General features: G+C 41.4%; 1 protein-coding gene across 1 annotated transcript in view; it reads right to left on the minus strand.

Annotated features, from left to right (window-relative positions):
* Nucleotides 1-849: 849 nt before the first annotated feature.
* LOC123513262 (Down syndrome cell adhesion molecule-like protein Dscam2) overlaps nucleotides 850-27,452 on the minus strand; it is a 100,873-nt gene continuing 74,270 nt past the window's right edge. The window contains exons 12-13 of the mRNA XM_045270333.1: nucleotides 2,529-2,655; nucleotides 850-2,190 (exon numbers count right to left, since the gene is read on the minus strand). Of these exons, the coding sequence (XP_045126268.1) occupies nucleotides 1,914-2,190; nucleotides 2,529-2,655 (404 nt within the window). The 3' untranslated portion in view covers nucleotides 850-1,913. The remainder of the gene's footprint in view (nucleotides 2,191-2,528; nucleotides 2,656-27,452) is intronic.

The raw sequence follows: 27,452 nt of genomic DNA on the forward strand, positions 1-27,452 counted from the left end.
ACTACTACTAATATTAATAATAATAATAATAATAACTGTGGGCAACAGTCCAATAGGCTGGTTATGGTTTCCAGTGGACTGTTATCATTATCAGTAGTATCTAGTATCGGTACCGACCCAATTTTCTGGTATCGGTATTGGTCAAAATTCTGGTATCAGTGTATTAACTTAAACCCATATTGTTCTGTATATACCATGGAACTTTCTCATTTGCTAAGGGAACATGTACTGTCATTTACCTAGTTTATGATTGATGTGAAATAGTGGATGGATAGTAAATAACTGAAACTAAATGAAGGAGAAACTGACTTTTATAAACTTAGATATACGACAGAGCTTTGGTGTAATAGGTAAGGATATTCAAGTCTCGGACTTGGTGAAAGATTTGGATGTGATGTCTGATAAACACTTGAACAAATGATCAAATAAATCAAACTGTGAAAATGGCAAGATATGATCTAAGGAACATTGTTTTTATAAAAAGAAATCTTGATGAGAACTCGAAGAAAATGTTAATTCAAAACCATTTATCAATCGATTAGATTATTGTAACTTTCTCTACCATAAATTGCCAAAGTATCAATTAAAGAAGATATAATTAATCATGAATAAGGCTGCCAGATTAAAAACAAAATGTATCACCCTATGATAGAATATTCCTTGTCCTCATTAAGCTGCACTGGTTACCTGTTCAAGCCAGAATTATGTGTAAAGTTTGTGTCTTAACATTTCAAGCAATGAGGACTGGTAAACCATAATATATCAGAGACATGTTAATGCCATTGTAGTGGTGCAGGGCACTGGTGAACACCAGCAGTCTAGAGGGTAGAGGTGAGATTAAACCACAGGTGGATACACTTGCTGTATTAGCAGAAAAGGCCAAGTAAGTACAGAGTCTGAAGTGGAGCGAGATGAGAGTGCATGGTGCTGGTAGTAGGCAAGCCACAACTCAGCCAAGGGACGCCATCAGGGGCAGACCTGGGAACATGTAAATCTCCCATCATGCAAATCACTAAGCACGATGTATATTGAATACATATAAACAAATACATAATTATCTATAACATAGTAATCTAATATAATATAATAATACAAATATGTGAGAGACCACCATTACACAATTTAATCTAAACACAGGCATGCCCCAAAAGTTTATGACAGATTGCCTACATATGTTAAGGACATTACAAATATTACTTCATTTAAGAAGACATGAAAAGCATTTATGTTCACAGAGAGATATGATCTTGATAACAGTAGTATTTCTGAGCCTTATGCTCTACAATAGCATACTATAAATTGTACATAATTATGCAAGTTGAGTGCAATTATTTATTCAAGCATTTCTGTGATAATGCGAGCTTTGATATCAGTATTGTACTCTTTACATTTTTGATTATCAATAACTATTACATTTTTTTTATGTATGTGTTTCATATTTATGTATACATTTTAGGAGGAGGAGGAGGAAGCAATAGCAGTAGATAAAACAATATGTTGCATTTCCCAGAGGTAGATGTGAGTTTGGCTGAAGGACATCCTCAAGCTGGTCTATGCTACCAGGATCACTTCTCTAATATTCTTTTCAGTGTCTTAATATTACTATTAACCCAACAGTATTTTATCCCATACACATACACAATGATTGTTATATGTATAGCTATAATCAGCCTCACTTCAAATGAATTTTTTGTCTTCTCCAGAAATGATAATTGATAAACCAAAGGCCACTGCAGTCACTGTTCTCCACAACATACTACCTGGTGAGATACTGTGATCTGCTATTATCAATATTTATGTATATGGAACCCTTAACTTAATCAGAGTTTTGAGTAGTCTCATAGATTGCTGACTTATTTTGACATTAAAAATTAGATCCATTCATCCAAAGAGAGCTATAGCAGTCTTTTAATTTATTTATGTGAAGTGTTATTGTATTCAGGCTGACTTAAATTCATAAGGTACAATTTTTTTTGGAGCTCTAATACTTCTATTTCTAAAAGTAATTTTTTCCTTTGTAAAGCTAAATAATCAGCTCTACCCTGCTGCTCCAACTCAGGCTGCTTCACGCTGGGTGGTGCGGGTGACACAGCAGGAGGTGCTGGGTCCCACACAGTTGGTGCAGTCGACGTAGCAGCAGGTGACGTACCAGGGGGTGCGGATATTTGCACTGACTCAAGCCAGCTGTTGCTGTAATAGAAGAGTTCCATTACACAGCAATTTTTTTTTGGTAGTGTTTTTCCTTGTGTGTGTGTAAGTATCAGAGAGAGAGAGAGAGAGAGAGAGAGAGAGAGAGAGAGAGAGAGAGAATGTGTGTATGTGTTAAATGAGTTTTATGTGAAAACCATTAAGAATCATGTAAATAAATCAACCATGTAAATGTTATTATTGCAGCATAGTTTTGATTTTTATTTAGCCAACAGCTAACAGCAGCTTCACGTGCATTAACATACTACAAGTGTGCCAGGCCTCATCCACACAACCACATCATAATCCACCACCCTCATTGGTTGATTGTCTGTATTTACCTGTCAACTATAGGCTGATGATTGTCAAGGGTACAGTCAGTATCCTCTGAAATACCTTGCAGGGTCACATTATCTTCGCCAAGGATGTCATGGACAGCCTGGCTGATGGTATCAGGTTCTGGAGTTTCTGTAAAAACAAATATAGAATAATTTCAAAAATATACAATAATATTAATGTGTGCAAGCACATAGTGGGTGTTTTGATGCCTTAAAGTCTGCATAATTACAATATTAAACAAATATTTACCAAGCATGATGTTTGATTGTGATTTTATGAACATTTATCTAACTGCGTCACTGAGGTAATAAATGAGATGCTTGCTTCACCATTTCCACATCAGTCCTTCAGAGAGTGGGTTTGAGGAAGCAGTCAGTATATTCCAGTTGTTGCTATAACTTAGCAACATGAGAACAACAGGGCATTTACTACCTTAGTGATGCAGTTAAATGTTCATGAAATCATGACCAAACATCACACTTAGTAAGTATTCCTTTAATCTTATAATTTAACTTCATGACTATTTAACCGACATCACCAGTAGCCAATGAGGGCTTTAAAATGGTTCCTCAAATCTACCAAGCCAACAAAGGGCTAAAGGGAAATAGTGTTGAAGCTGGATCATTTTATTACAGTGATACCTTGAAGTACGAACAATTTGGATTACGAACAAAATTTTTTTTCTTTTGCACTGGAGGACTAACTTTGCTTTGGAGTGCGAACAATAACAAACATGGTCAACAGATTGCTGACTGCATGCTGGGGCACCACGCTGCCTCAGTGCCTCCGGAATGTTGTTTGCAGTTGTTTGGTTGTTGTTTTGTAGTGCTGCAGATAATATTAATTTTTTTCTAGTTATTAAGATCATTGCCTAGCATAGCAGCACACATGGTCACGAGACATACATGGAAGATTCTAAAAAATCTGAGGGGAAGGGAGAGTATCCAGCTCATGAATTAAAAGCCTTAACCCTTATAGCCTGTCAGGCACGATCGTGGCTCTTACATTAGAGCCCATCAGATCATAGCGCTTTTCAGAAGCCACGCTCCCAAGGTCCAGATATATTTTATATCTGGACCGTGCGCGCTCCTTTATGCCGCACAGTTTGTTTATGCTTGAGGCTATGTCATATATCGAGGCCTGTCATTGGCCCATTGTTTTCAAGATGGTGGACACTTAGCCAATCATGTATCAGCTTTTACAAGGATATGTTTGTGGAAGTGTGAGGGCACCAAGCGTGAGGATGGTGAGAGCACTTATGTCAGTATGCTGTATTTTATAATTTTTAATGTATTTCTTGGTGAGATATAAGATATACATGTATTTCCATGGATAAATAAGCAGTTCAGAAACATATTATGATGCATGACAATATTGGAATCGTTATTGGTTTAGATAAGAGTGCGTATTGCTGGCTTGATGGAGTCGTCTGAGGAGGAGGTGTTGACGCTTGTTTCTGACTGCGAAGAAGTTAAATTTTCATATTACAGTTTGCTTATTTCCCTGATTTATTTTCCATAATGAATGCAGTATATCAAAGAAAAACTTATTGGCTTATATAAGAGTGTGTGGTGATGGAGTCACATGAGGAGGATGTGGTGATGCTTGTTTCTGACCATGAGAAGTTGAATTTTCATTATAGTATGTTTTGCTTACTTTCCTGCTTTATTTTCCTATCTTCTATAGTTATAGCATAATAGTAGTAGTAGTATATACAGTAATAGTAGGCAAAAAGTAAGAAATTAGATGAAAAATACAATTTTTTTGGTCTTGGGAGGTGGTTTGGAACGAATTATAATTTCTTCCATAAGAATACATGTACACTGCAGAAGGCGCGGTACCTGTTACATTTTATGAAGGAGATTAAAGACACAGAAAGTATGTTTTAATGAGGGTATTCACCTAAACTAGTGATTGATAGGGTACCCTCGTGCTTTCTTGACCTTTTGAGTCTCCTGGGAAGTGAATCACCCAGGTGGTGGAGATACTGAGCGTCAATATTGTCCCATATGTCCTGAATAGCGGCCTGGAGGCGTGGGAGGGAGGAGGTATCTCTCTCCTTTAGCTTCAGTTTTATGTATGCCCAGGGATTTTTTATAGGGTTAAGGTCTGGGGAACTTGCGGGCCAAGGTTTTAAAAGGCTGATATTGCAGAAATCAAACCAGTCAACAATTAACTTTGGCATGGTGCACCATCTTGCATGAAAGTATCAGCATTGTACTTTTCCATACACTCATCTAACTCATCTAGAATTAGCTCAAAGTAGTTATTTTGGTTCATACGAACATTCTTAGGCAAAAACATTAATTTTTCAAGACCATAGTAAGAAAAACAACCCCACACCATCAAAGAATCTGGATTTTAATGTGTGTGTTGTGTAGCGTGGATCATGATGGTTACTATCGGGTCTGCGGTACACACGGTTTCTCTGGTTGTCTGTAATCTGAAAGCTTGCCTCATCTGACCAATGTACCCTACGACACTTACCTAAGTTCCAATCTTTGTGCTGAGATACAAACTGCTTGCCTACTGTTAAAGTAATCATGACTGAAGCAAGGTTTTGAAACTGTGCGGCAACTCCGTTATCCCATGTCGCCTTTCACATATCTCCCCACACTCCTTTCACTCACCCCACCCAGCACAGAGGGTTTCTAGCCTAAAGTTTTTTGCTGTGTATGGGAGGGTTGGCCTAAAGCTGTCTTCAAATAATGTTCTGAGTTCTCTGGCTCACACTGCGCTTATGCCCTTCAGGCTTGTAAGGTGGTGGCGAAGCGTCTCTTTCTGCCTCACGATAAATTTTGGTCCAATGTTGAACAATTCTGAGACATTTGCCAGCGTTTGCAGCAGTTTCTTGATTTGACTTATTCTCCCTCACTGAGGCACAAATGACTGAGATTTGGGCCTTACTAATTAGTGTCCTAGGTCCCATAATAGGTAGTAACAGGGCACAATGGTAAGCTCACACAACCACAAAAAGAGCCCGTGAGGGAGAGTGAAAGAAAATTCAAATGCAACCACACGAACCACAGAGGAATGTTGACTAAGTCAACATATCTACTTTGACAACTAGAGCTGCAGAGTTGTCAGATAGCGACATACAGTAACTCCCGCCGTATGTTTAGGAGTTAAGAAGGGATGAATGAAATTTGGTCAGCGTGGAAGTAGTTGTCCCTTTCGCGCCTTCCGCTCTGACCAGCAGTGTATTTTGATGCTTTGGAGTAAGAACAAAATTTTGAATGGATTAAGTTTGTATTCCAAGGCACCACTATATTTGAAAAACAGTAACAAAGGCTAAACAATTGTAAAAACAGCATATTTTACCACAATGTGTACAAGAGTGCCAAAAGTTAAGTGAATTAATTATTGCATATCAAGGAGGATCACTGGAAAAAATTACCAGCGTCACTTATTGGCCTTCTGTATTATTTAGTGAATGTAGATTCCCTGGACCAACCAATAGTAGAGGAGACTGTGGACAAAGGAAGTCATGGGGCTGCCTTACTGGCTGACACTGACCTGGTGGAGTGAGGTAAAAAAATGGTAAGATCAATGCCAGCAGCTCACATTACATCTTTTGTCCAGCGATGATAAGTGTCCCATGAAGCCATCTTTATTGGTGGTCTTGTGGTTAGAAAAAACCCAGTGAGTCAACCCCGCAAGTTGTTGGTGCATTTGAGATAGCTCTCCATTGAGGTGACAACACATAACCTCCTGTCTGGGGGATGGGCTATAAAAGCCAATTCTGATAAATGTTCCCCTGGTCTAGAAGTTTTTAGAGGATCACCAATCCTGAAAGAGACCCAACTGTCTGAAATGTTCCTAATGTCTTACAGATGCAAAGTCTGCCAGCAATGACTAGAGAACAGTAACACAAAGGTACTTAATTTCCTTAACGATTGAATTAGAAACAAGTCTTCACTGAACCCAAGACCTACTAAGTAATCTAAGATCAACTGATGACACCAGGTGGTAAGGGAGTGGGGATGGTCTCTTCTGGAAGACCACTTTCACAAACCTGGCAACCAAGGGATTTTGTCTTGTCGGTTGACCATTAATACTTGCTACTGCTGACATGGTTGATCGTTTCGTGTTGATCTCCATCAACACGAAACGACCTGTTCCCTTCCTAAATTCTGCAAAGACAAAATCTAATGTCAGAGATGGCTGAAGGAAATAAATTTTCCTGTAGAGGCAAAAAGACAGCCATATCTTGATATGCGACCCATACTGTATCCTTGTGATTGCTCTCCAGGAGTGAAGCAGAAATCTGGCAATGTCTGATGAAAGGCTTTGACTTGTGTACGATTCTCTGATAATATCGTCACTGTTAAATTCAACCCTTCAGCTTGATAATGTGAGAGTGGGAGTTATGGCAGCACTAGGGAAGGTCAAGGAAAGAGAACAGGGGCTTCTGCTAGTAGCTGGAAAGCTGTTGGGAACCAGACTTGAGTCAGCCACAATAGGAAAATCATCATTACTGTAGCTTTGTCTTCTAAATTTTCAGGATGACTCTTGATATATATAATATTGAAAGGTGGAAAAGCAAACAAAAATTTTTGCTTGACCAGGTCGTCATGAAACTATTAGTATGAAAGACACAGGATCTGGCTTCCAGGAAACATAAGGAAGAAATTGGCTATTTATGCAAATGGCCAACACACCAACATCAGGTGTGTAATAGAGCTGAGGAAGGCTTTGAAAAACAGTAGCTATAACATTCATTATGTATCCATGCTATTCACTCGGGATTGTTTGTCTGCCTCTGTATCATGTAGACCAGGTGTGGGCAAACTACAGTCCGCAGGCTGCATTCAGCTCGCCAAAGGAATTCATGCAGCCTGACTAATGTTAGTAAATTTGAAAGAGCAAGTTAATAAATATGCCAAATAGTATTGTGAGCATTTCATTTTCTTCCCACAAGTATGCACATGTGTGTGAGAATGGCTTTTTCTTTAGAAGCCAATAATTTTGTATTTAAAATATGAATGATTTTGGGTTAATATAGTATGCAGCCCTAAAACATTGATTTTTTTTTAATGTGGCCCTAGCAATGAAAGGTTTGCCCACCCCTGATGTAGACCATTGTAAATACTGTAAGCAAATAGAGTACAGTACCCTTAGAATAGATAGCACACCACACTGCACCTTTGGGTACATGGCCCTTTGTACTAAGTTTTATTGTACATATATGCTATGTTGACAAAATAATACTCCTTGACACAGCCCATTAAAAAATCTGTTATTTTATCACATGAAGGTAAAGTATCCACCACTGCACCCCAACCCATCAGGGAAGTATCACAAACCAATTCTAGGTGGTGGGGACAGGATCATAATGAGTTTGTTTGTGAAGCAATATTATCAACGCACCAGTTAATTAAGTCCCGAGCATGACTGTCCAAGAGAACAGATGAACTATGATTCCCATGATGGCGAGCAAGTTCTCTTCTATGAAATATATCTAAGTACCTAAACTTGAGTGGAGGCAACTCCACAGTAGGATCAGAAGCTACAGCCATACCAATAAAGAAGGAAAGCTCAAACAAAGATATTACATTTTTGTTCAGCAGTATGAAACCCAGTACCTAATGTGCTCTCTTCTCCTGGGTGTCAAAGAGGCAGTCATGTCAACAGAAATTAACATCACACCAAGGAATTCAATTTCTTGGGTAGGCTGTAGTACACATTTGTGTGGATTGACAGTGAGTCCTAAGGAGTCAAAAATGCACAGAGCATAAGACACATTAGACCTTAAAGTATAAGCAGAGTCAGCAATAAAAATGTAATCATCCAAGTAGCATGACACAAAAATTCCAAGTTTACAAAGATGCAAGAGGACTGGTTTCAACAATTTAGTAAAAATGCAAGGCGCAGAAGTTGAGCCCTGCAGAAGCCAAGTGAAGTGAAACTTAGAGATATGCAAAGAATTGGAACCAGTTCCTGTCCTTTGGCCTCACATAGACTAAAAAGTATGCATTTGTGAAACCAACAGACATGAAAGAACGGTTGTAGTAGATTAAGGGTATCACATCTTGAGGGTATCCATCTTAAAAAGTACATGGTCAACATAATTATTAAGTTCGTTCAAATTCAGAATAACTGGCTGTGCTATCTCTTAAAAAGGAACCCATGATACTCTGGTGCACATAATTCAACTATTTTGTGCTCTAAGAACTTCAACATGGAAGAGTCCAGGACTTTTTGATCTTCAAGAGACAAGTTGAGAGAAGCCAGTGGAAACCTCTGTATGGGAATATCCACAAAAACTTAAAATTTCCATGTGCCACATCGTGAATACATTTGTTCGATGAGACGACACCAGTGCAATCTAGCAATAAAAATTTTCCCGCCACAAAAAAATATCAGGTGTTAACCGAAAGCATTAACAAGGGACTTACCAACAGTAGTCTCACTGGAGAGTTATGTGTCTCAGCATCCCCCCTCTCCTGGGAAGGCCTCTGGCCTATAAAAGGCCTTGCCTGGAAATGTGGCCTTGACTGTTATGGGTGAGGTGGTCAAAGTAGCTGGTGAGGTGATGCAAACCATCTCCCAGGAGCTGTGTAATAATGGAAGTTGGGCCTCCCAAGTTTTTTGGTCTCTTGTATGTACTCACATTTCTTTATAACATCAAAGGGGAACAATTCATCCTTGCTGCCTTCACAGTCCCGATTGCAGAAGTCTGCCAAGGCAGAGTCATTCACATGAGCCTGTGCAAACTCTTTCCATAGCTGATTGATGTAGTTAACAGCAGAAGTTAGCAGTCATAGGCTGTTATTAAGACCATCAAGGTAGACTTTAAGGGCTAATCTGTCTTCTCACTAAAATCACTAAAGCAGTGGGTAATGGGAACCAGTGCCTTCGTCAACAGTTTATTAGTAAGTGAAAGCCGTGTGCCAACAAATTTTCTGCCAACACTCACTACCTTGATGATGGCAGGATTGGTCACTGGGATCTTTAAGTTGATCTTATCACATGCGAGTATCACGTCATCCAAGGAAGGCAGATGTCATAGACCCGCATTAAGTATGTGTGAAGGAAACGGGAGGTCACGTTCTCTCGCCCTCAAAATATATGATGTTAAGCCAGGATTAATTAGACTAGCCCTTTGGAAAGGAAAACAAGACAAAACAAAATGAGTGTATTAACACTATGAGACAATAAATAACTGAACCACTGCTGTCGTGTGCAAGGAGACGGCGTGCTGAGTCATTGGGGTTAGGCGCACCAGTGAAGATCCACTCAGCAACAAGCCAGGAAGTGAAGTCCAGAAGCTGGAGTGCCGCACGGTGATGACAGCGGTAGCAGGTGAAGATATGGAGAGAAGCAGCAGGAGCCCAGGCTGGCTGCTCTTCCGGTGAGACAAGGAACCATCTTGAAGAGAGGCGAGATGTTCACTGAGAGACGGTGAGCTGGTGTCTGTCCTGGCATCAAAACCAGCCTCCCATCGTAGCCTCGGAAAGGGCGGAGCCAAGGCCAGTAGCAAAACCTCGTGGTACCGAAGCTTCATGAAGGGAGGAGCCAAAGCCAGTAGCAAAGCCTCGTGGTACTGAAGCCTCGTGGTACTGGAGATCCAAAACTTAACAAGGGCCTGCCTGGCAGGTATAACAGAGCCGGCTGGGTGTATAGAAACGTATAGAAGATAGTTAGGAAGGGAGGAAGAGCCGGCACGGCGTATCTCCCTTACACATCCCCCCAAACAAGAATCTGCTGCAAGTAGATTACATAATATTAGTAGGATCAACAGAATCTACTAAGCAAGTCAGCACCTAGATTATCTTTTCCTGCTACATGGACGACTCTGAATTTGTAGGCCTGAAGAGACAAGGCCCAGTGAAGCAGTCTATCATTCTTGCCTTTGAAGGTAGACAGGTATAACAGAGGCTTGTGGTCAACCTCCAAGATGAATTCCTTACTGCGAAGGTAAAAGTCAAACCTGTTGATGGCAAAGATGAGTGCAAGGCACTTGCATTCGATGGTGGAGTACCGGGTTTTACGGTCAAGTAGCTTCCAGCTGGCATAGGCAACAGGATGGGGACAGTCGTCGTAGTACTGCAGAAGAATGGCCCCAATCCCGCGGCTAGAGGCATCAGTTCTCAGGACGAAGACAAGATCTGGGTTCGGCAGACAGAGGACTGGTGGGCAGACCAACTGGTTCTGTAGGTGTTCAAACCGCATCAACAAATCCTCACTCCAGATCAAGGGTTCTGGAACAGCCTTCTTGAGATCAGATAAGGGCCCGGTGTATTCAGCTGCCTGAGGAATACACATCTGGTAAAAAGACACAAGTCCAAGGAAAGCTTTGAGAAACTTCTTGGTGGTAGGTGGAAGCATGGCAGAGATGTCCTTCGTCTTGTCATGTTGAGGCCGAAGGTTTGTCCCGTCGACGATGAATTCGAGGTAGTGGATGAAGGAGACGCCAAAAATACACTTAGATGGCTTGATGGTGAGATGATGTTCTCTCAGCCGTTGAAGAATACCTTGCAAAGCTTGAAGATGTGTAGGCCAGTCCTTTGAGTAAACAAAAATATTCCTTCTATCAAAATAGAAGGAAACGTTGGATAGTCCAGCGAGTACAAGGCGCATGAGGTGAATGTAGGTAGCACAGGCAGTAGAGAGACCGAAGGGCATACGACAAAACTCCATTATCCCCAGGTGGGTTGGAAAGGCAGTGAAAGCTTTGGCCCTGTCGGTAAGAGGTTTTTGATAATAAGCTTTACACAGATCTAACTCGCTGAAATACTTGGATCCTGAGAATTTATGTACCATATTTCCCGTCTCATAAGAAGCACTTTTTTTCCTGAAAAATGCCCCCAAAATCACCCTGCGTCTTAACACTGGAAGGTCAAGTTGATAGGGGTATCTGACAAGCCCCAGCACCCCAGGAATGACATAGAAACACTCACACTCAACAAACATACAATGTAATCCTACAATTATCATTTACTTTGATACTACACTTTGTTTAATGAAGGTACAGTATACGAAGATATCTATTTTGATACTGCACTTTTTCTGATGAAGGTAACAAGATATTTACAATACCGATTGTTATGAAGTAAATTGGTTGTTTTGATGACTCACCAACGCCATCTACACACAAACATGCCTACTAACGGTATCCTAGCAGACGTCGCAAATCCCCTTGCCTTCCCTGTCATTCAGCAGACAATACTCCTCCAAGAATGGCATAAAAGAAGAGAAGGAAAGCCTATACTGTCGATTACAAGCTAGACGTTTTTGAATATGCAAAACAGCATGGCAACAGAGCAGCTGAGAGGCACTTCGGACCACCACCAACCGAAAAAATTATAAGAGAATGGAGGCAGCAAGAAGAGGAATTAAAGAAAACGAAAAAGAGGAAACATGGACTACGTTATAAGGAAGCAAAATTCCCACAACTTGAAGAAATCATGAAAACATGGGTAGGTGACCACCGAAATAAAGGATACTCCGTCTCAACGAAGATGATAATGGAAGAAGCAACGAGACTGGCGGCAGAAAGAAACATACCAGCAAATGAGTTTACTGGATCATCGTCTTGGTGCTACCGCTTCATGAAGCGGAACAATCTGAGTATGAGAGTGAAGATCAGGATTGCACAGAAGTTGCCTGCAGAATACAAGGATAAAGTGCTAGAATTCCACAAATACGTGATCAATGCTAGAAAAGAGATAAATTATGAAATGGGACAGATCGGCAATATGGATGAAGTACCGTTGACTTTTGATGTCCCATCAAACAAAAGTGTGGAAAATAAAGGAGCAAAGAGAGTGACAAAAACAACTGGTCATGAGAAATCTCACTTTACAGTTGTTTTGGCCTGCTGTGCAGACAGCAGAAAACTTCCACCACTAGTTATTTTCAAACGAAAAACTATGCCTAAGGATAAGATCCCAGCTGGTGTTCTTGTTCATGTGCACCCTAAAGGATGGATGGATGAGGCTGGAGTTCAACTGTGGCTTGAGAAGGTCTGGTCACAATGTCCTGGTGGTTTGTTGAAGAAACCAGCGTTACTAGTGTGGGATCAGTTTAGAGCCCACAAAACTGAAGCCACAAAGAAAAAACTCCAACAATTAAATACGAAACAAGCAGTCATTCCAGGTAGTTTAACATCATAGTTACAACCCTTAGACGTCTGCATCAACAAGCCCTTTAAAGGTTTCGTGCGTGAGGAGTGGGGCAAGTGGATGGCTGCTGGTAACCATGATGTAACGCCAACAGGACGACTCAAAAGACCATCTATTACACAAGTCTGTGAATGGGTGAAGACGTCATGGGGTGCAGTGAAGGAAGAAGTTATAGTCAGATCATTCAAGAAATGTGGAATAAGCAATGCGATGGATGGAACTGAGAATGAATTTCTCTATGAAGACCGTGACGCCGATGTAGATGACCCAGATTCAACTACGGAAAGTGACAGCAGCAATGAACACAGTAGCAACGATGAATTTGCAAGATTTGAGGATCAATAAATGTCTACAATTTGTTATTTTGTAACAATTATTTTAACAGTATTTATTTTATAAAATTTTGTTGATATTTTGTAATAAAGCAATATTTTGATGTTGTTATTGGTGCTGTAGAGTCGCTGACTTGGAACTGATGCTCAGGTAGGTTGTAAAACCCTCAAAACCCTCAAAACTTTTTTTTCCAAAAATTGCTTAGCTAATTATAGGGTGCGTCTTACCACTTGTAGCGTTTTATGAGACGGGAAATACGGTAAGTCTTCAGTAATGTTGCCAATGGGTTCTGCATGGAAAACAGTGATGGAGTTTAACTGACGGTAGTCAATGGCCATATGGTAGGACTTGTCTGGTTTCCTTACCATTACAACAGGAGAACAGTGGGGAGAGGATGAGCGTTGAATAATCTCCTGTTGAAAGAATGTCTCAACTTCCTGTTTGAAAGATGGCTGGAGATGAATAGGGACTGGATACACCTTACTCTGCACTCGGTCGGTCGTGGTAAGGGTGATGTCATGTTCCAAGGTAGTGCAGTGACCTGGAATATCGGAAAATACATCCGTAAACTCACCCAAAAGGTCTTCAATATTGGAATGGTGTTCCCAGGTGAGGGCTTCTCCTATATGAGGCCGAAGGTCAGAGAAGTCTGAGGAGCTCTGTGTCGTCAGGGTGTGGAACACTTCATCGGGAAGCGGCTCCTCAATAACGGTTGGTCCATCCTTCCCAGATGCCGAGAGTGCTTCTGGCGTAGTAGCTTCATCTAGGACCTGAGCACAATGGACTTGGGCTCAGCGATGGTATTTCTTTAAAATATTAACATGGAAGACTTTAGGCACTTGGGGAACATCAACAAGATAGTCAACCTTACCCCTTTTCTCCAAGATCTTATAAGGGCCTTTCCAGGACACAAGGAGCTTGCTGGTATCACTGGGTAGCAGGATAAGAACCTCTTCTCCTGGCTTGAAGTTCCTATCTTGTGATTTGTGGTTGAAGTAGGTCTTGTAGAGGCGGCTGCTTACTTCAGCGTTCTGAACAGCAATTTTGCTGCACTCCTCCAGTTTCTCTCAAAGCTCTAGGACATACTGGAAGCTGGTCCGTTCATCTTGTGGGAGTGTCTTGTCTTCCCACAGGTTGCGGAGCACGGAGAGAGGACCACGAAAGCTGCGTCCATAGAGTAGCTCGAAGGGTGAGAATCCTGTCCTGTCACTGGGAGTTTCTCTAACGGCAAACAAGGTTGGTATTAGATATCTATGCCACTCACATGGTTTCGCAGGACTGTGCAACCTCTCGATGCGACCGTTGCCACTGGGATGATAGGGTGTACTAAAGATGGGTTTGTCTCCAAGTAGCCAATGTAGTTCCTCCATCAAGGCCGAGGTGAACTGCGTTACATGGTCGGACAGGACTTCACGTGGGATGCCGACTCGGGAAAAGATGGTGAGAGCTTTGGCCACTGAAATAGAGTCGATATCCTTTAATGGCAGAGCCTCGGGGAATCCTGTGGAAAAATCTATTAGGGTCAAGATATACTTATGACCAGCAGATGATGGAGGTGAGAGGGGTCCAACCAGATCTATTGCAACCCGAGCAAAGGGTTCAGTAACGATGGGCAGAGGCTGCAGGGGGGCTGGTTTTACTCGTCCCTTTTGAGAAAAGCGCTGGCACTTGTCGCAAGAACAGCAGTGTATTCTGATGTCAGTACCCATTCCCGGCCAGAAGAATTGGTCAGCAACCTTCTGTTCCATCTTGCTATGAAAGTAGTGACCAGCTAAAGGATTTTCATGTGCAATATTCAATACAATGGGCCGACACTTCTGTGGAACAACTAAACATAGTTTCCCCACCTTCTCTGGACAGCGTGAAGAGAGACACTTCCTATAGAGGAGAACGTCTTGGTAAAGAAACTGGAAGGTGGACTTGTTCCGGGCTTGGTCTATCTCTCCCGTTGCAGCCTTGGTGTGGGCGATGGTCAGAGTATCACAGGTCCTCTGAAGATGGCCAAATTCCTCCGGAGTGACAGACAGAGGCTGGAGATCCGGGAGATGAAGTGGGTGGAGGCGCTTCATCCTAGTGGTCGAGGCATGAGTCTCCACAGCACATACTGACAAAGTAACAAGAGGTCGAGAGTCCTGGGAGACAGAGGAAGTAACAGGAGGCACAGAGTCTTGGGAGACAAAGGAAGTAACAGGAGGCAGAGAGTCTTGGGAGACAGAGGAAGGCTTCGCAAAACTCTGGACTGGAAGTGTTACTGCTGAGGCAGATGAGAATCCTGGAACGGAAACTAGCTCATCATAACTGAAGGTAGGATATGGTTCCTTTGGTGTACGAACCCCAGGGACATTACTTATTAGGACACTGGCAAATTTGATGGGAGCTCGAATCGTGTCAGTCCAACCTTCAAAGTAAGGACACCTGATGTAACACTGGACGATGGGAAAGGTATCAACACGGCCCAGGTAGTCAGCAACTTGACAGGAACGGCAGTTGCTAATGTCAGCATCAGGTAGAACTTCTTCTGCAACCACAATGCAGGAACAGCCAGTATCCCTAAGGATTGAAGATGTCCATAATCCATTAATGGTGCCTAAAACAAGGGGCCGAGGAACACTGTGATCAGACAGGCAAAATCCTACCATGAAAGGTTGAGATGGAGGACTCTCTTTGAAGGCACGAGGGTTCTTGGGGCACTGGGGTTTAATATGACCTAACTCACCACATCCATGACACCTGGTAGTGGAAGAAGTCGGTGAAGGTGACAAGTGAACAGGCGGTGTTTTCTTGAGAAGAGGCTTGAAGGATCATGAAGAAGACCTGAAGGAGGGTTTGCTGGTGTAGTGTGCCGATGCCCAGTCATCAGCTAGCTGCACTGCTCGGACAAGAGACGAAGGTCGGTGTTCTTTGATGAAGGTGCGGATGTCAGGATTCAGCGAAGTATCATGAACTCCTTTAGAGAATGGAAGTTTTCCGGAACTTGGGAAGCCTCTAACCAGCTTTGAAATAGACAGGTTAAATGAACTGAAAACTGGGAATAATTTTCCCCGTCTCTAATTTTAGCGTTGCGGAAATCAAGGTGATATCCGTCTGCAGTCTTCTTAAATCCTATCAACAGAGACTTCTTAAGAGCCTCATAATCTTCGGTGGTCTCAGGAGAGAGAGATACGTATAAATCAGCAGCTTTTCCCATTAAGAGACATCCCAACCTCACAGCATACGTACTTGGTTCGAGCTGTAACAGCGCTGCCACTCTCTCAAAACGGTTGAGATAAGTAGTGATGTCTTCTCCTTGGTACACTGGTAACGTGGGACGAACAGCTACATCTGGGATGGTAACAGTGTCAGGCTAACCTTGAGCGGTGAGACGCATTTGCTCGGTTTCAGCTTCCAGCTTGGCAAGTTCTAACCTCTCTTGTCACTCAGCTTCTTCCTTTTGTGCTTGTGCTTGTCACTCAGCTTCTTCCTTTTGTGCTTGTGCTTGTCGCTCAGCTTCTCATTCTTGTCGATTAGCTTCTTCCCTTTGTGCTTGTCGCTCAGCTGCTTGCTCCTCCCACTCATGTGCCTGCTGGCTGGTGATGTAGTCCACAATGTCTGATCCTGAGAGACCAAGAGCGGCAGCCTGTTTCTGAAGTTGCTCGAAGGAAGACATGGTAGATACAAACAGAATAAATAACCCGAAAAGAAATACAACCCAACATACAAAAACACCTCGCAAAAATTGTAACCACAAAGACTGAAGAAAATCCGTCAGTCTAAACAAGTGAAATTATAAAATTGTCCACTCAGTAAACACAGCAAAAAAAGCTATGTGGATAAATAACAGCTTACAGAAATGGACGTCTGTAAGGAACTCACTTCCGGACCTCAGACAGTGAGTGCGCACTCAAGGTGACTATATAGCTGTAAACCTTCCAAGGGCTGGAACAATAGAACAATTAATAACACATGTCAATTCTGGCGAGGTCGCCACGTGTGAGAGAAACGGGAGGCCACATTCTCTCACCCTCAAAATATATGATGTTAAGCCAGGATTAATTAGACCAGCCCTTTGGAAAGGAAAACAAGACAAAACAAAATGAGTGTATTAACACTAAGAGAAAATAAATAACCAAACCACTGCTGTCATGTGCAAGGAGACGGCGTGCTGAGTCACTGGGGTTAGGCGCACCAGTGAAGATCCACTCAGCAACAAGCCAGGAAGTGAAGTCCAGAAGCTGGAGTGCGGCAGGATGACGACAGTGGTGGCAGGTAAAGATATGGAGAGAAGCAGCAGGAGCCCAGGCTGGCTGCTCTTCCAGTGAGACGAGGAACCAGCTTGAAGAGAGGCGAGGTGATCACCAAGAGACGGTGTGCTGGTGTCTGTCCTGGCCTCAAAACCAGCCTCCCATCGTAGCCTCGGAAAGGGCGGAGTCAAGGCCAGTAGCAAAGCCTCGTGGTACCGAAGCTGGCTGGGCATATAGAAGCGTATAGAAGGTAGTTAGGAAGGGAGGAAGAGCCAGCACGGCGTATCTTCCTTACAGTATGCCAGCCAGACATTCAGATAAAGAATCACATGTTTCTTCCTCACCATGGAAATGGTCTGCAAGCTCATTGACAACCTTCTGGAAGGCAGTATCAAGTACCATCCACAGTATCACTGGTTGGTTGTACAGTGGAGAGCGAATTGAGGTCGGCAATGGGTCAAGCTCAGGCAGACACTAGGAACTCTAGCTGCTTCATCCTCAGAAGAGGAGAAGTCAGGGAACAGGCTAGAACTGGCTGCCAATGACACTGGAGGATCTGCTGGCTTGTCTAACTTGTCAATTGGAACATTCAGCAGGATTGATAACCATTCCAAATTGCTGCCACCCAAAGAAGATAGCTGCTTTGTTTAAACGGCACGAACCAGCGACAGACTGCTGAAAAGCACAGGCAGCCGGTGGTTGAGTACTGAAAACTTGGGAGGCCTTCCTTCACTTGACATTGCCTTCCAGAGGGTCTCTGTCAAGTCGTTTCCTTCCCAAAGCAGGCAAGGAGGGACGCTGTGGTGTTCCCTGGCCCTTATTCCGTTCCGACAAAACTCGTCAAAAAGAACGGAGAAAGCCACGTGACACAAATACCAAAATATATGTCCCTGGTTGCAGTAGAGAGAGGGAAGCTTTAAGATCCTTTTTTAAGGAGCCACCATAAGAATCCTTATACTCTGCACTTTCAAATGTCAATTAAATGTGTTTTTATTTTTAGAACAGGGAATATTAGTTGTGGGGAATGTGGCACACAAATAGGGAATACATGTATAAATATTACTGACATCATGGAAGGTATGAATACCGGCTCATACGCAGGCTCAGCCTTTTACTTGCTTGAACACGCACAGAGGTAGGTTAATCTTCCACCCATATGCCTCGTGGGATTGAATACGCCACGTGTAACATCTAGACCGAGTAACTAACCTGTATCTGTCCTTGCTAATGCAGGAAGACCAGCCTTGCTCTTACTGTAGCATCACATTCAGGAAGAATTTAACCACAAAAAATTCACTTTAGTAGTTTTTTAGATCTTAAGCGAGCTTTTCACGCAGACTCACCAACTCAATTCTTGAAAAACTTGCTCGCCTAGAAGTCATTGGTCTTCAACTAAATTGGGTGAAGTCCTTCCTAACAAATAGATCCTTCTCCCTGGCAATTGGTAACACCTACTCTAGCTCTTATCCAATCACCAGTGGTGTTCCTCAAGGTTCTCCTTCCTTATCCAGACCTATACCAAACTTGCCTCCTCCCCTAGATGTCATGCCCTCCACTCTCTCTTCCTTCAGCATGGCAGGGAGCCACTTCATGGCCCCTTGTCATATCAAGCCCACACACCCTTTGTAGACAGAGCCCTCTCCTTCTTTGCAACTCTCTGGTGACTCCTCTCCCATTCCTTATTCTTGAAAAAAATTCTCCTCTGGGCCCTTGGTACCCTTCCTTTTCCTCAGTCTCAGTGTCCCTTCACACATCCACACAATGGTCCAAAGCCAGCTGCCCAGTGGAGGGCAGGACCCTATTCACCTCACTCCTACACTCACAGTACCAGAACCACTTCTACATCCACACCAATGGCTCCCGCCTCACTAACCCTCCATCCATCGGTGCAGCCATTTACTTCCTCTCCAGGTCCCTTGCCACTGCCTGGAGACTGCCAGCCACTGTCTCCATCACCACAGCAGAACTGTTTGCCATTAAAGAGGATCTTCAATTTGCCTTCACCCTTGCTGCCCCTTGCTCACTAGCCTTCTTATCAGACTCCCCCTCTGCCCTCCAAATCATAAAATCCCACCATCCACACTCACCACATCCTCCACCTGACCTCCCTAGGACACAACATCCACCTTCAGTGGGTGTTTTCCCATGTCACTGTCATGGGAAACATGGTGGCCAACAATGTAGCACCAGAGGCACACACCCACTCCTTCCCTATTGATTTAGCCACTCACCAGACAAGATACCCTAACAGACCTCAAGACAGCCTGCAGGCAACATTAGGACACATTAGACAGGACACAAGACACCCCTGGTGGACTTACTCCCCCAACTGGGTACAAGATACAGCAGTCACCAGACTGCAAATTGGCCACACCCACCTCAATGCCCATTTGCACAGGCTGGGCATGACTGATTCCCCCCACTGCCCCTGGTTCCCTACAGAGCCTGACACCCAAGAACACCTGCTGCTGCACTGCCCTCGCCACCACTCACACCATGTGGCCCTCCTCCACTCACTATCTGCTCATCAACCACACAGGCCAACAATGACTGATCTCTAGGGCAGCTCCACAAATCCCAATCTGACTTTCAAGACCCTTAACCTCACTAGGACCTTACAAAAAACAACCTAGCTCCACTACATATAACCTGAAAATATAACCGCAGCATACTACACCTTTAGGGCACTAGAGGCTGTGACACACAGCCTGCACGGCCCCAACAACTCACCAAGAAGAAAAAGAATCTTGTCTGTGTCATGATTTCATGTTTCACGTTTGCTAAGCATTATGATATTTTTTACCTTTGTAGGTTGGTGATATGTAATATTTGTGATCTTTCTAGGTTTCTGAATATGGCTCCTTCCAAAAATATGAAAGAGAAGGGTGTTATAGGTATAGCTTATTAAGAAATCCAAAATATTTTCACTTTAAGAGAAACTAGACATTATAGGCAAGGTTGAGGCAGGTGAGAAGTTCCATGAAGTAAGCAGATTTTACTCTGATAATGAGTCCACAGAGCATAACATGGTGAAATGTAGATGCCATAAAGAACGAAGTGCAGGAATAATCAATATGGGGGCCCGTATTGGTGGGGGGGGTCTCAGGGATCAGTCATGGTGGATCCCAGTCCCAATCTTGTTTATAACATAGGTTTCTATTATTCCATTAGTGCGTTTTTCAATATATATGCACATTTTCTCAGTCCCTTTCTTGTGCATTAAGGGAGGACCCCTGTAATATAAACATATTAGTGGTTCTGAGCTTCAATTAAACTTGTCCAATTCACACTACAAACTTAGATACAGGTTTACTTACCAGTTCCTGCAACTCCATTCTTATATTTATTAATTAGTTCTTTCTCTTTTGCCTTTGTGCAGGCTACCATAGATCTTGCAATCTCATTCCATGCCTGCCTTTTCCTTTTGGCAGTTAGGGTAGGAGATAGGGATCCCCTGTGCTCTTTCACAAGGGCTAACAGATGGAGCATTTCATACTGAGTCCAGTTGGCTTTTCTGATCTTTTTCACATTGTGAACTACCTGATAATGAAAATCAAAGAATATAAAACATACTGGAAATACAGGCAACCCCCGTTTAACGAAGTGGTTACGTTCCTAAAAAACACTTCGTTAAGCGAAACTTCGTTAAGCGAACCGATTATAACAAGTTTAACCCCTGATTTGAACTTCCATTGAGAGTAAGCAAAGCAAGAGTGCATCATAGTACAGTAAAAGGTTTAATGAAAGTAAAAATTATGAAGTTAAACATTTAGGTAGTTTAATTTAAGTCATTATAATGTACACTAATGTATGTATGTATGTAACTTTATAATGTTGATGATCTTAACTTTATGAAGGGAGGAAGAGTGAAACGGGAAATACACTAACCGGCAACCTGTGGAATGTAAACAAAGTGCGCATCATTGTACTGCATACAAAACTTATGTACCACATTTCCACAAGGCTTTCTATTTTATCCATTGTAGAGTCACGAGTTCAGGTGGTTCTTTTAGCTTGCAAGGAAGATACGGTCTCACCAGCCTTCTTAATAGAGTCTGCTGACTTGAAAATAGAGACAGTATAATATGGACTCAAGATAGTGGGCAGCACTGCTATAGTTTTGTGGCCTCTCTCATGTCTGTGAATAATATCTAGCTTCATTTGGAGAGTAAGAGACTTCCTGGTCTTCTTACGAACACTAGGCCAATTGCAGGGCATTTTGGTGGTAAGTTGAGCTAGGGAAGACAAGCTGCTGCTGACGCTGTTATGTTTTGACTGGGGAGTGACTGTTGCGCGTGTTGTCCACGAGAGGCTTGATCTTGATCTTGATCTTTATTCTATAGGGGTCCCAGGATTTTTCCTGAGGCAGGCCTTAGTACCAGCAGCTTCTGGTGTATTCAAAAGCCTGTCAGCTTGCGTGATATGGTGGGGCTTTCAAATTTGGAAAAAAATTACCTGGATAAAACTTCGTTAAAGCGAGTTTGGTGTTCGTTAAACGAGCAGATGGTAGTAAAATGAAACCTTCGTTGTAGCGAAATTTCGTTGTGTGAACCTTCGTTAAACGGGGGTTGACTGTTCTTCATTGGTGTCTTCTCCCTTCATCCCCCCTATGATCTTGAGATAGGGATTAAGGGTAGGGAACATAGAAACGGTTATTTCAGGTTATTTTAATGGAGATATCTTTAAAGAAGGCTATCCTAACCTAATCTACCCCAGCTAACCTATGTGCATCATAGAAAAAATCCTATATTGCTGAAGTTATTAACTTGTGATGAAAATTTCTATAAAGTAAGTTTCACAGTATCCGTACTATTAATCGGCAACAATACTAAAAAGGTAGACGAGCATTATGGTCCCCTTCTAATACCATACCCTGAACTAACCTATTCCTAACAAAAGTGCAACAACCTCATCAACCACCCTGGTGAGGTTAGGTTTTATTTGAAAATAAATAACAAGGCAGCGAAGGTGGGACTGGTGTGACGTGCTGAGAGCAGTGTGGTACATGGTCTTGCCTAACTGAACCTAATCAAATCCTAATTAAAATAATCCATTACTATAGTTCATCAGTGAGATTAGGTGTGGTTAGTTTTTGGTTTAGTATATATGTAGTATTAAGGCAGGTTCATACATGCCAATTTGACTGAAATTGTAAGTTGGTAGAGTTTGTAACTGAATGTTGGTGCCTAGCAACTGTTCAGTCTATTTGTGACTTTATTTACATTGTGACATCACAGAGTGAGCTTTAAAAATGTGATCTTCAGGTGTAGAGAAGATGTTAGCGAGTTGGTGAGGGAAAAAGAACACATCTGGGACCACAGAAATTAATTATACAGTAAAAAGATCTTGTGCAAATCATCATTCAACAAAATAGCTGCCACTCTCCAAGAACTGTTTCCCTCAGTGCAGGATGTTGTTGGAGGTGAGGTTTGAAGACTTGTCAGGATTTAATTCGATTGCAATTATGCAGTCTTTTTAAGATAAAAAATTAATTTTACGAAAAATGTAGGCTAATATAGAGTATGGTAGACACTCCTTTCTTTCCTTCTACTTAGCCGGGACATTTTCTTTTCTGTTGACTCTTTCGGTACACCAAAAGAAGAGCAACCATTGCTTCAGCATCATCACTGGAGGAAGACATCTTGGTGGGTAGTTGTTTGTTTACATTCAATTCACACCAAGGCGCCTACTAGTCAATACTTTCCAGTCACTATGTGTGATGTTTTACAACTAGAAGGACTCAGTTGATACTTCTAGTGACTTGCAATTTCAGTCGCAAATTGGCACGTGTGAACCCGCTTTTAGGTTATTGCATACCTGGCTCCTGTGCCTTTGTTTACATTGCCAGCAGTGCTGTCTATACTCTTATCACCTTCTATCTTTTTTGTTTCAACACAAGCAATTTCCTACAAATTTGGAAACAGAAAACTAGCCTAGCCCCCTCTCTGCTTGCAGTACATCACCAGGCTTATAGTGCTGGAAGTCAGCAGCATCAAGTATTGAAATTGTTGTTTATGCTTTCACGCACCGCAGTCACCACCATGTGTATTTACCTAGTTGTATTTTACGAGAGGGGAGCCTGTGTCTGTGCTGTCCCGTCTCTGTATCTCACAGTATCTAGTTTTCTCTTAAAATTGTGTATAGACTTTGCACACACCACCTCTCTGTCCAGTCCATTCCATATATCTATCACTCTATGGGGGAAGCTGTTTTTCTAGAAGTCTCTTCTGTAGTTGTCTTTTCTGAGTTTTAATCTATGTCCTCTTGTGTCCCTTCTCTCCCTCTTCAGCAGGTCGGTCCTATCAGGAAGCTCCATATTATTCATTATTCTGTAGATGGTCAACAGGTTGCCTCTTTCTCTTCTCTGCTCCAGTGTTGGTAATTCCAGTCTCTCCAGTCTCTTTTCATACGTAAGAGCCGACAAGGTTGGGGCCAGTTTGGTGGCCGCTCTTTGTATTCTTTAAGTTTTCCTGATATTCTTCCTCGTGTTAGGTGACCACAGTACAGCCTCATACTCCAGTCGTGGTCTGATCAAGGATACCAATAACTTTTTCACCATATCTTCATCAATATATGAGAATGCAATTCTAATATTTCTCAGTAAGTTGTAGGTCTCATCAACAATTTTATTTATGTTTATTGGAGGACATTTTCTTTGTTAGGAGAACTCCAGGTCCTTTTCACTTTCCATCTTTTTAATCTTCTTTACTCCAAGTTTATATTGTCTTGTTATCCTAGTTTTGCTCTTCCCAAATTCCACTATGCTATATTTCTTAATGTTGAATTCCATCTCTCATCTTTTACTCAATTCCCAAAGTCTATCTAAGTCCTGCTGTAGAGTTCTACCATCATCATATGACCTAACTTCCTTCAAAACTTTTGCGTCATCTGCAAAGATACTCATATAGCCTTCTACTCCTTTGTTCATATCATTTATGTATATTGCAAACATAATTATGGCCAACACAGAACCTTGCAGAACCTCACTTATAACTTCTTTCCAGGTGGACTCCTTATCTCTAATTGTCACTCATAGTTCTTCCAGTTAGGAAACAATTTTCCTTTTATTCCCCTATATTTTCTAGTTTTCTTATTAATTTCCTGTAGAACTTTAACAAATTCTTTTTTTTAGATCTAAAAATACACTGTTAATCCATTCATCTCATTCCTATGTTATGTATTTACCTAGTTGTAGTTTTACAGGGCCTGGGCTTTATGCTCGTGTGGCCCCGTCTCCATATCTACACTTATCCAATCTTACTTTAAAAGTATGCACACTCGTTGCAGACACTACTTCTTCATTTAAACTGTTCCACGTCTCAATACATCTTTGCGAGAAACTATATTTTTTAACATCTCTCAGACATCTTCCTTTTCTCAGCTTTTTACTATGCGATCTTGTGCTTGAATGTCATATTCTTCTCTCAGGATCAGTTTCTCATTATCCACTTGGTCCATTCCGTTGATCAATTTAAAAACTTGTATCAGGTTTCCTCTCTCCCTTCTTTGTTCCAGGGTTGGTAGATCCATAGCCTTTAGTCTCTCCTCATATGTCATCCCTTCAAATTCTGGAACCATTCTTGTAGCCATTTTTTGTAGTCTCTCCAATTTCCTTATGTGTTTCTTTTTATAAGGGTCCACACTACTCCTGCATATTCCAATCTGGGTCTTATTAAAGTACTTATCAATTTCTTCATCATTTCTTTGTCCATGTGGTGAAATGCTACTCCAATATTCCTTAGCAAATTATATGTTTCTCTAAAATTCTATCAATATGGCTTACTGGTTGATTGTTTTCTTCCATCGTCACTCCTAAGTCCTTTTCCTTTTTTACTTTCTCCAGTACTATTCCATCTCCCATCTTATAGATTCCCACGGGTCGTCTTTCACTCTTTCCCATTTCCATGACATGGCTTTTGTTCACATTGAATTCCATTTCCCACTTTTTGCTCCATTCCCATATCTTATTTAGGTCTTCTTGCAGTATTTCACAATCCTCTTTTTGCTTTATAACTCTGCACAGTTTCGTATCATCTACAAACAGATTTATGTAGCTGTTAGCTCCTTCTGGCATGTCGTTAATATAAATGAGGCGCCCGGAGCCAGAGGGAACCAACCCACACGAACCTACTTTCGAGAAAAACGCGTTTAAAGTTAAACAATTAATACTACCGTAAGATCGGTCACAATATTATCATATTATACATCATTGGAAAGTTCTCGGCAAGACCTGTCATGCCATGTGTTTTTTAATAGTATATTCTATGTTTTAACTTTTACAGAGATCATTATAAATACCCCTACACCCGTAGCGGAAATTATTTTCCCAGGAAGGTTATGTTTTAGGTTCATTTTTTCAAAGTGTATGATAAAACAAGCATTATGTAAAAAAATTATGACGATATGCTTTTAACTCGATTTTTTACGAATTTTTTTATGAGCGAATAAAGCAATATTTCCCCCTACCGTAAGATTGGTCACAATATTATCATATTATACATCATTTGAAAGGTCTCAAGACCTGTCATGCCATTGGTTTTAATAGTATATTCTATGTTTTAACTTTTAGAGAGATTATTATAAATACCCCAGTAGCAGAAAATTTTTCCCAGGAAGGTTATGTTTTAGGTTCATTTTTTCAAAGTGTATGATAAAACAAGCATTATGTAAAACAATTATGACGATATGCTTTTAACTCGATTTTTTACGAATTTTTTTTATGAGCGAATAAAGCAATAGTTTCTAGCAACTTTTATTCCAAAATGTTTTATTTCCCTATTTTCTCTTCATCTCTGAAGAGATTATAGTGTGAAATGTATCTGTATAGAAGATTGTGATATTGTATTTTAAAATTTATTTTCTATGATTTTGTAGCTGATGCTAATCCTCAATCCTCAAGGATTTCAGACTCTCTAAAGTAAACAAAGGCTGTGATTTCATCACTATGAGTCACGAAATACTCTGCTGATTCCACCTCATCAGCCGCATCCCTGCTCTTTACCTTCTCTCAGATCAGAAGTTTGTCGCGACATTTTTCCATTATCACTCCACTTTGAGGCTTCGTATAGATACATATGGTCGTATTTCACTTCCGACAATTTTATCGACTTTTACACTTCACAACATGATCCTGCCTTTAACTCCCTGCTGTTGGTACCTTCTCTCAGATCAGAACTTTTCTTTTTCCATTATCACTCCACTTTAAGGCTTCTAGGTCCCATATGGTCGTATTTCACTTCGCCGACAATTTTATACGACTTTTACACCCTTCAACAACATGATCCCGCCTTTAACTCAATTTTCGTATTTTTAAGGGTTGGTTCCCTCTGGCACGGGGCGCCTCAAATGAGGAAAAGTATTGGTGCCAATATTGACCCTTGTGGCACTCCGCTTTCTACTGCTCTCCACTTGGACTTCATATCTTTAATTACCGTCCTTATTTCTCTCCCCCTCAAATAATTTTCTATCCATCTCAATGTGCTTCCTTTTAAGCCACCCTTCTCCTCTAACTTCCATAGTAATCTTGCATGTGGCACTTTGTCAAACGCCTTTTTTAAATCCAAATAAATACAGTCAACCCATCCCTCTCTCTCTTGTACTCTATCAACTATTCTAGAATAGAAACTCAGTAAATTAGTTACATAAGACCATCTTTTCCTAAAACCAAATTGGCTATTTGATATTAATTTGTTGTCTTCAAGGAACTTGATCCATTGTTTCTTTATTATTCTTTCACACATCTTGCATATTACACTAGTTAGTGATACCGGTCTGTAATTTAAAGGTTCTTCCTTCTTTCCACTCTTATATATGGGAACCACCTCAGCTCTTTTCCATTCTACTGGTACTGTTCCATTTTCTATTGAGCATTTTATGATGTTGTATATAGGACTTGCTAGTTCTTCCCTACATTCTTTCAGTATTCTGCCTGAGACTTCATCTGGTCCCATTGCCTTGTCTTCATCCAGTTTCTTCATTAATTCTTTTATTTCAAGCTTGGTCACTTTAATCTCTTTCATATAGACTGTCTCTCTATTACCCTGTGGCCTTTCAAATTTGGATTCCTTAGTAAAGACCTGGAATTTATTATTTAATAGTTCTGCCATAGTTTTTGGGTCTTCCACCATCCCGTTCTTTCCTTTTAACCTTTCTATTGTTTCTCTTTGTCTAATTTTTCCATTTATGAATCTATAGAACAATTTTGGTTGCTCCTTACATTTTTCGACAATGTCCTTTTCAAAGTTCT

This window comes from Portunus trituberculatus, chromosome 35, assembly GCF_017591435.1.
Source record: "Portunus trituberculatus isolate SZX2019 chromosome 35, ASM1759143v1, whole genome shotgun sequence".
NCBI lineage: Eukaryota > Metazoa > Arthropoda > Malacostraca > Decapoda > Portunidae > Portunus > Portunus trituberculatus.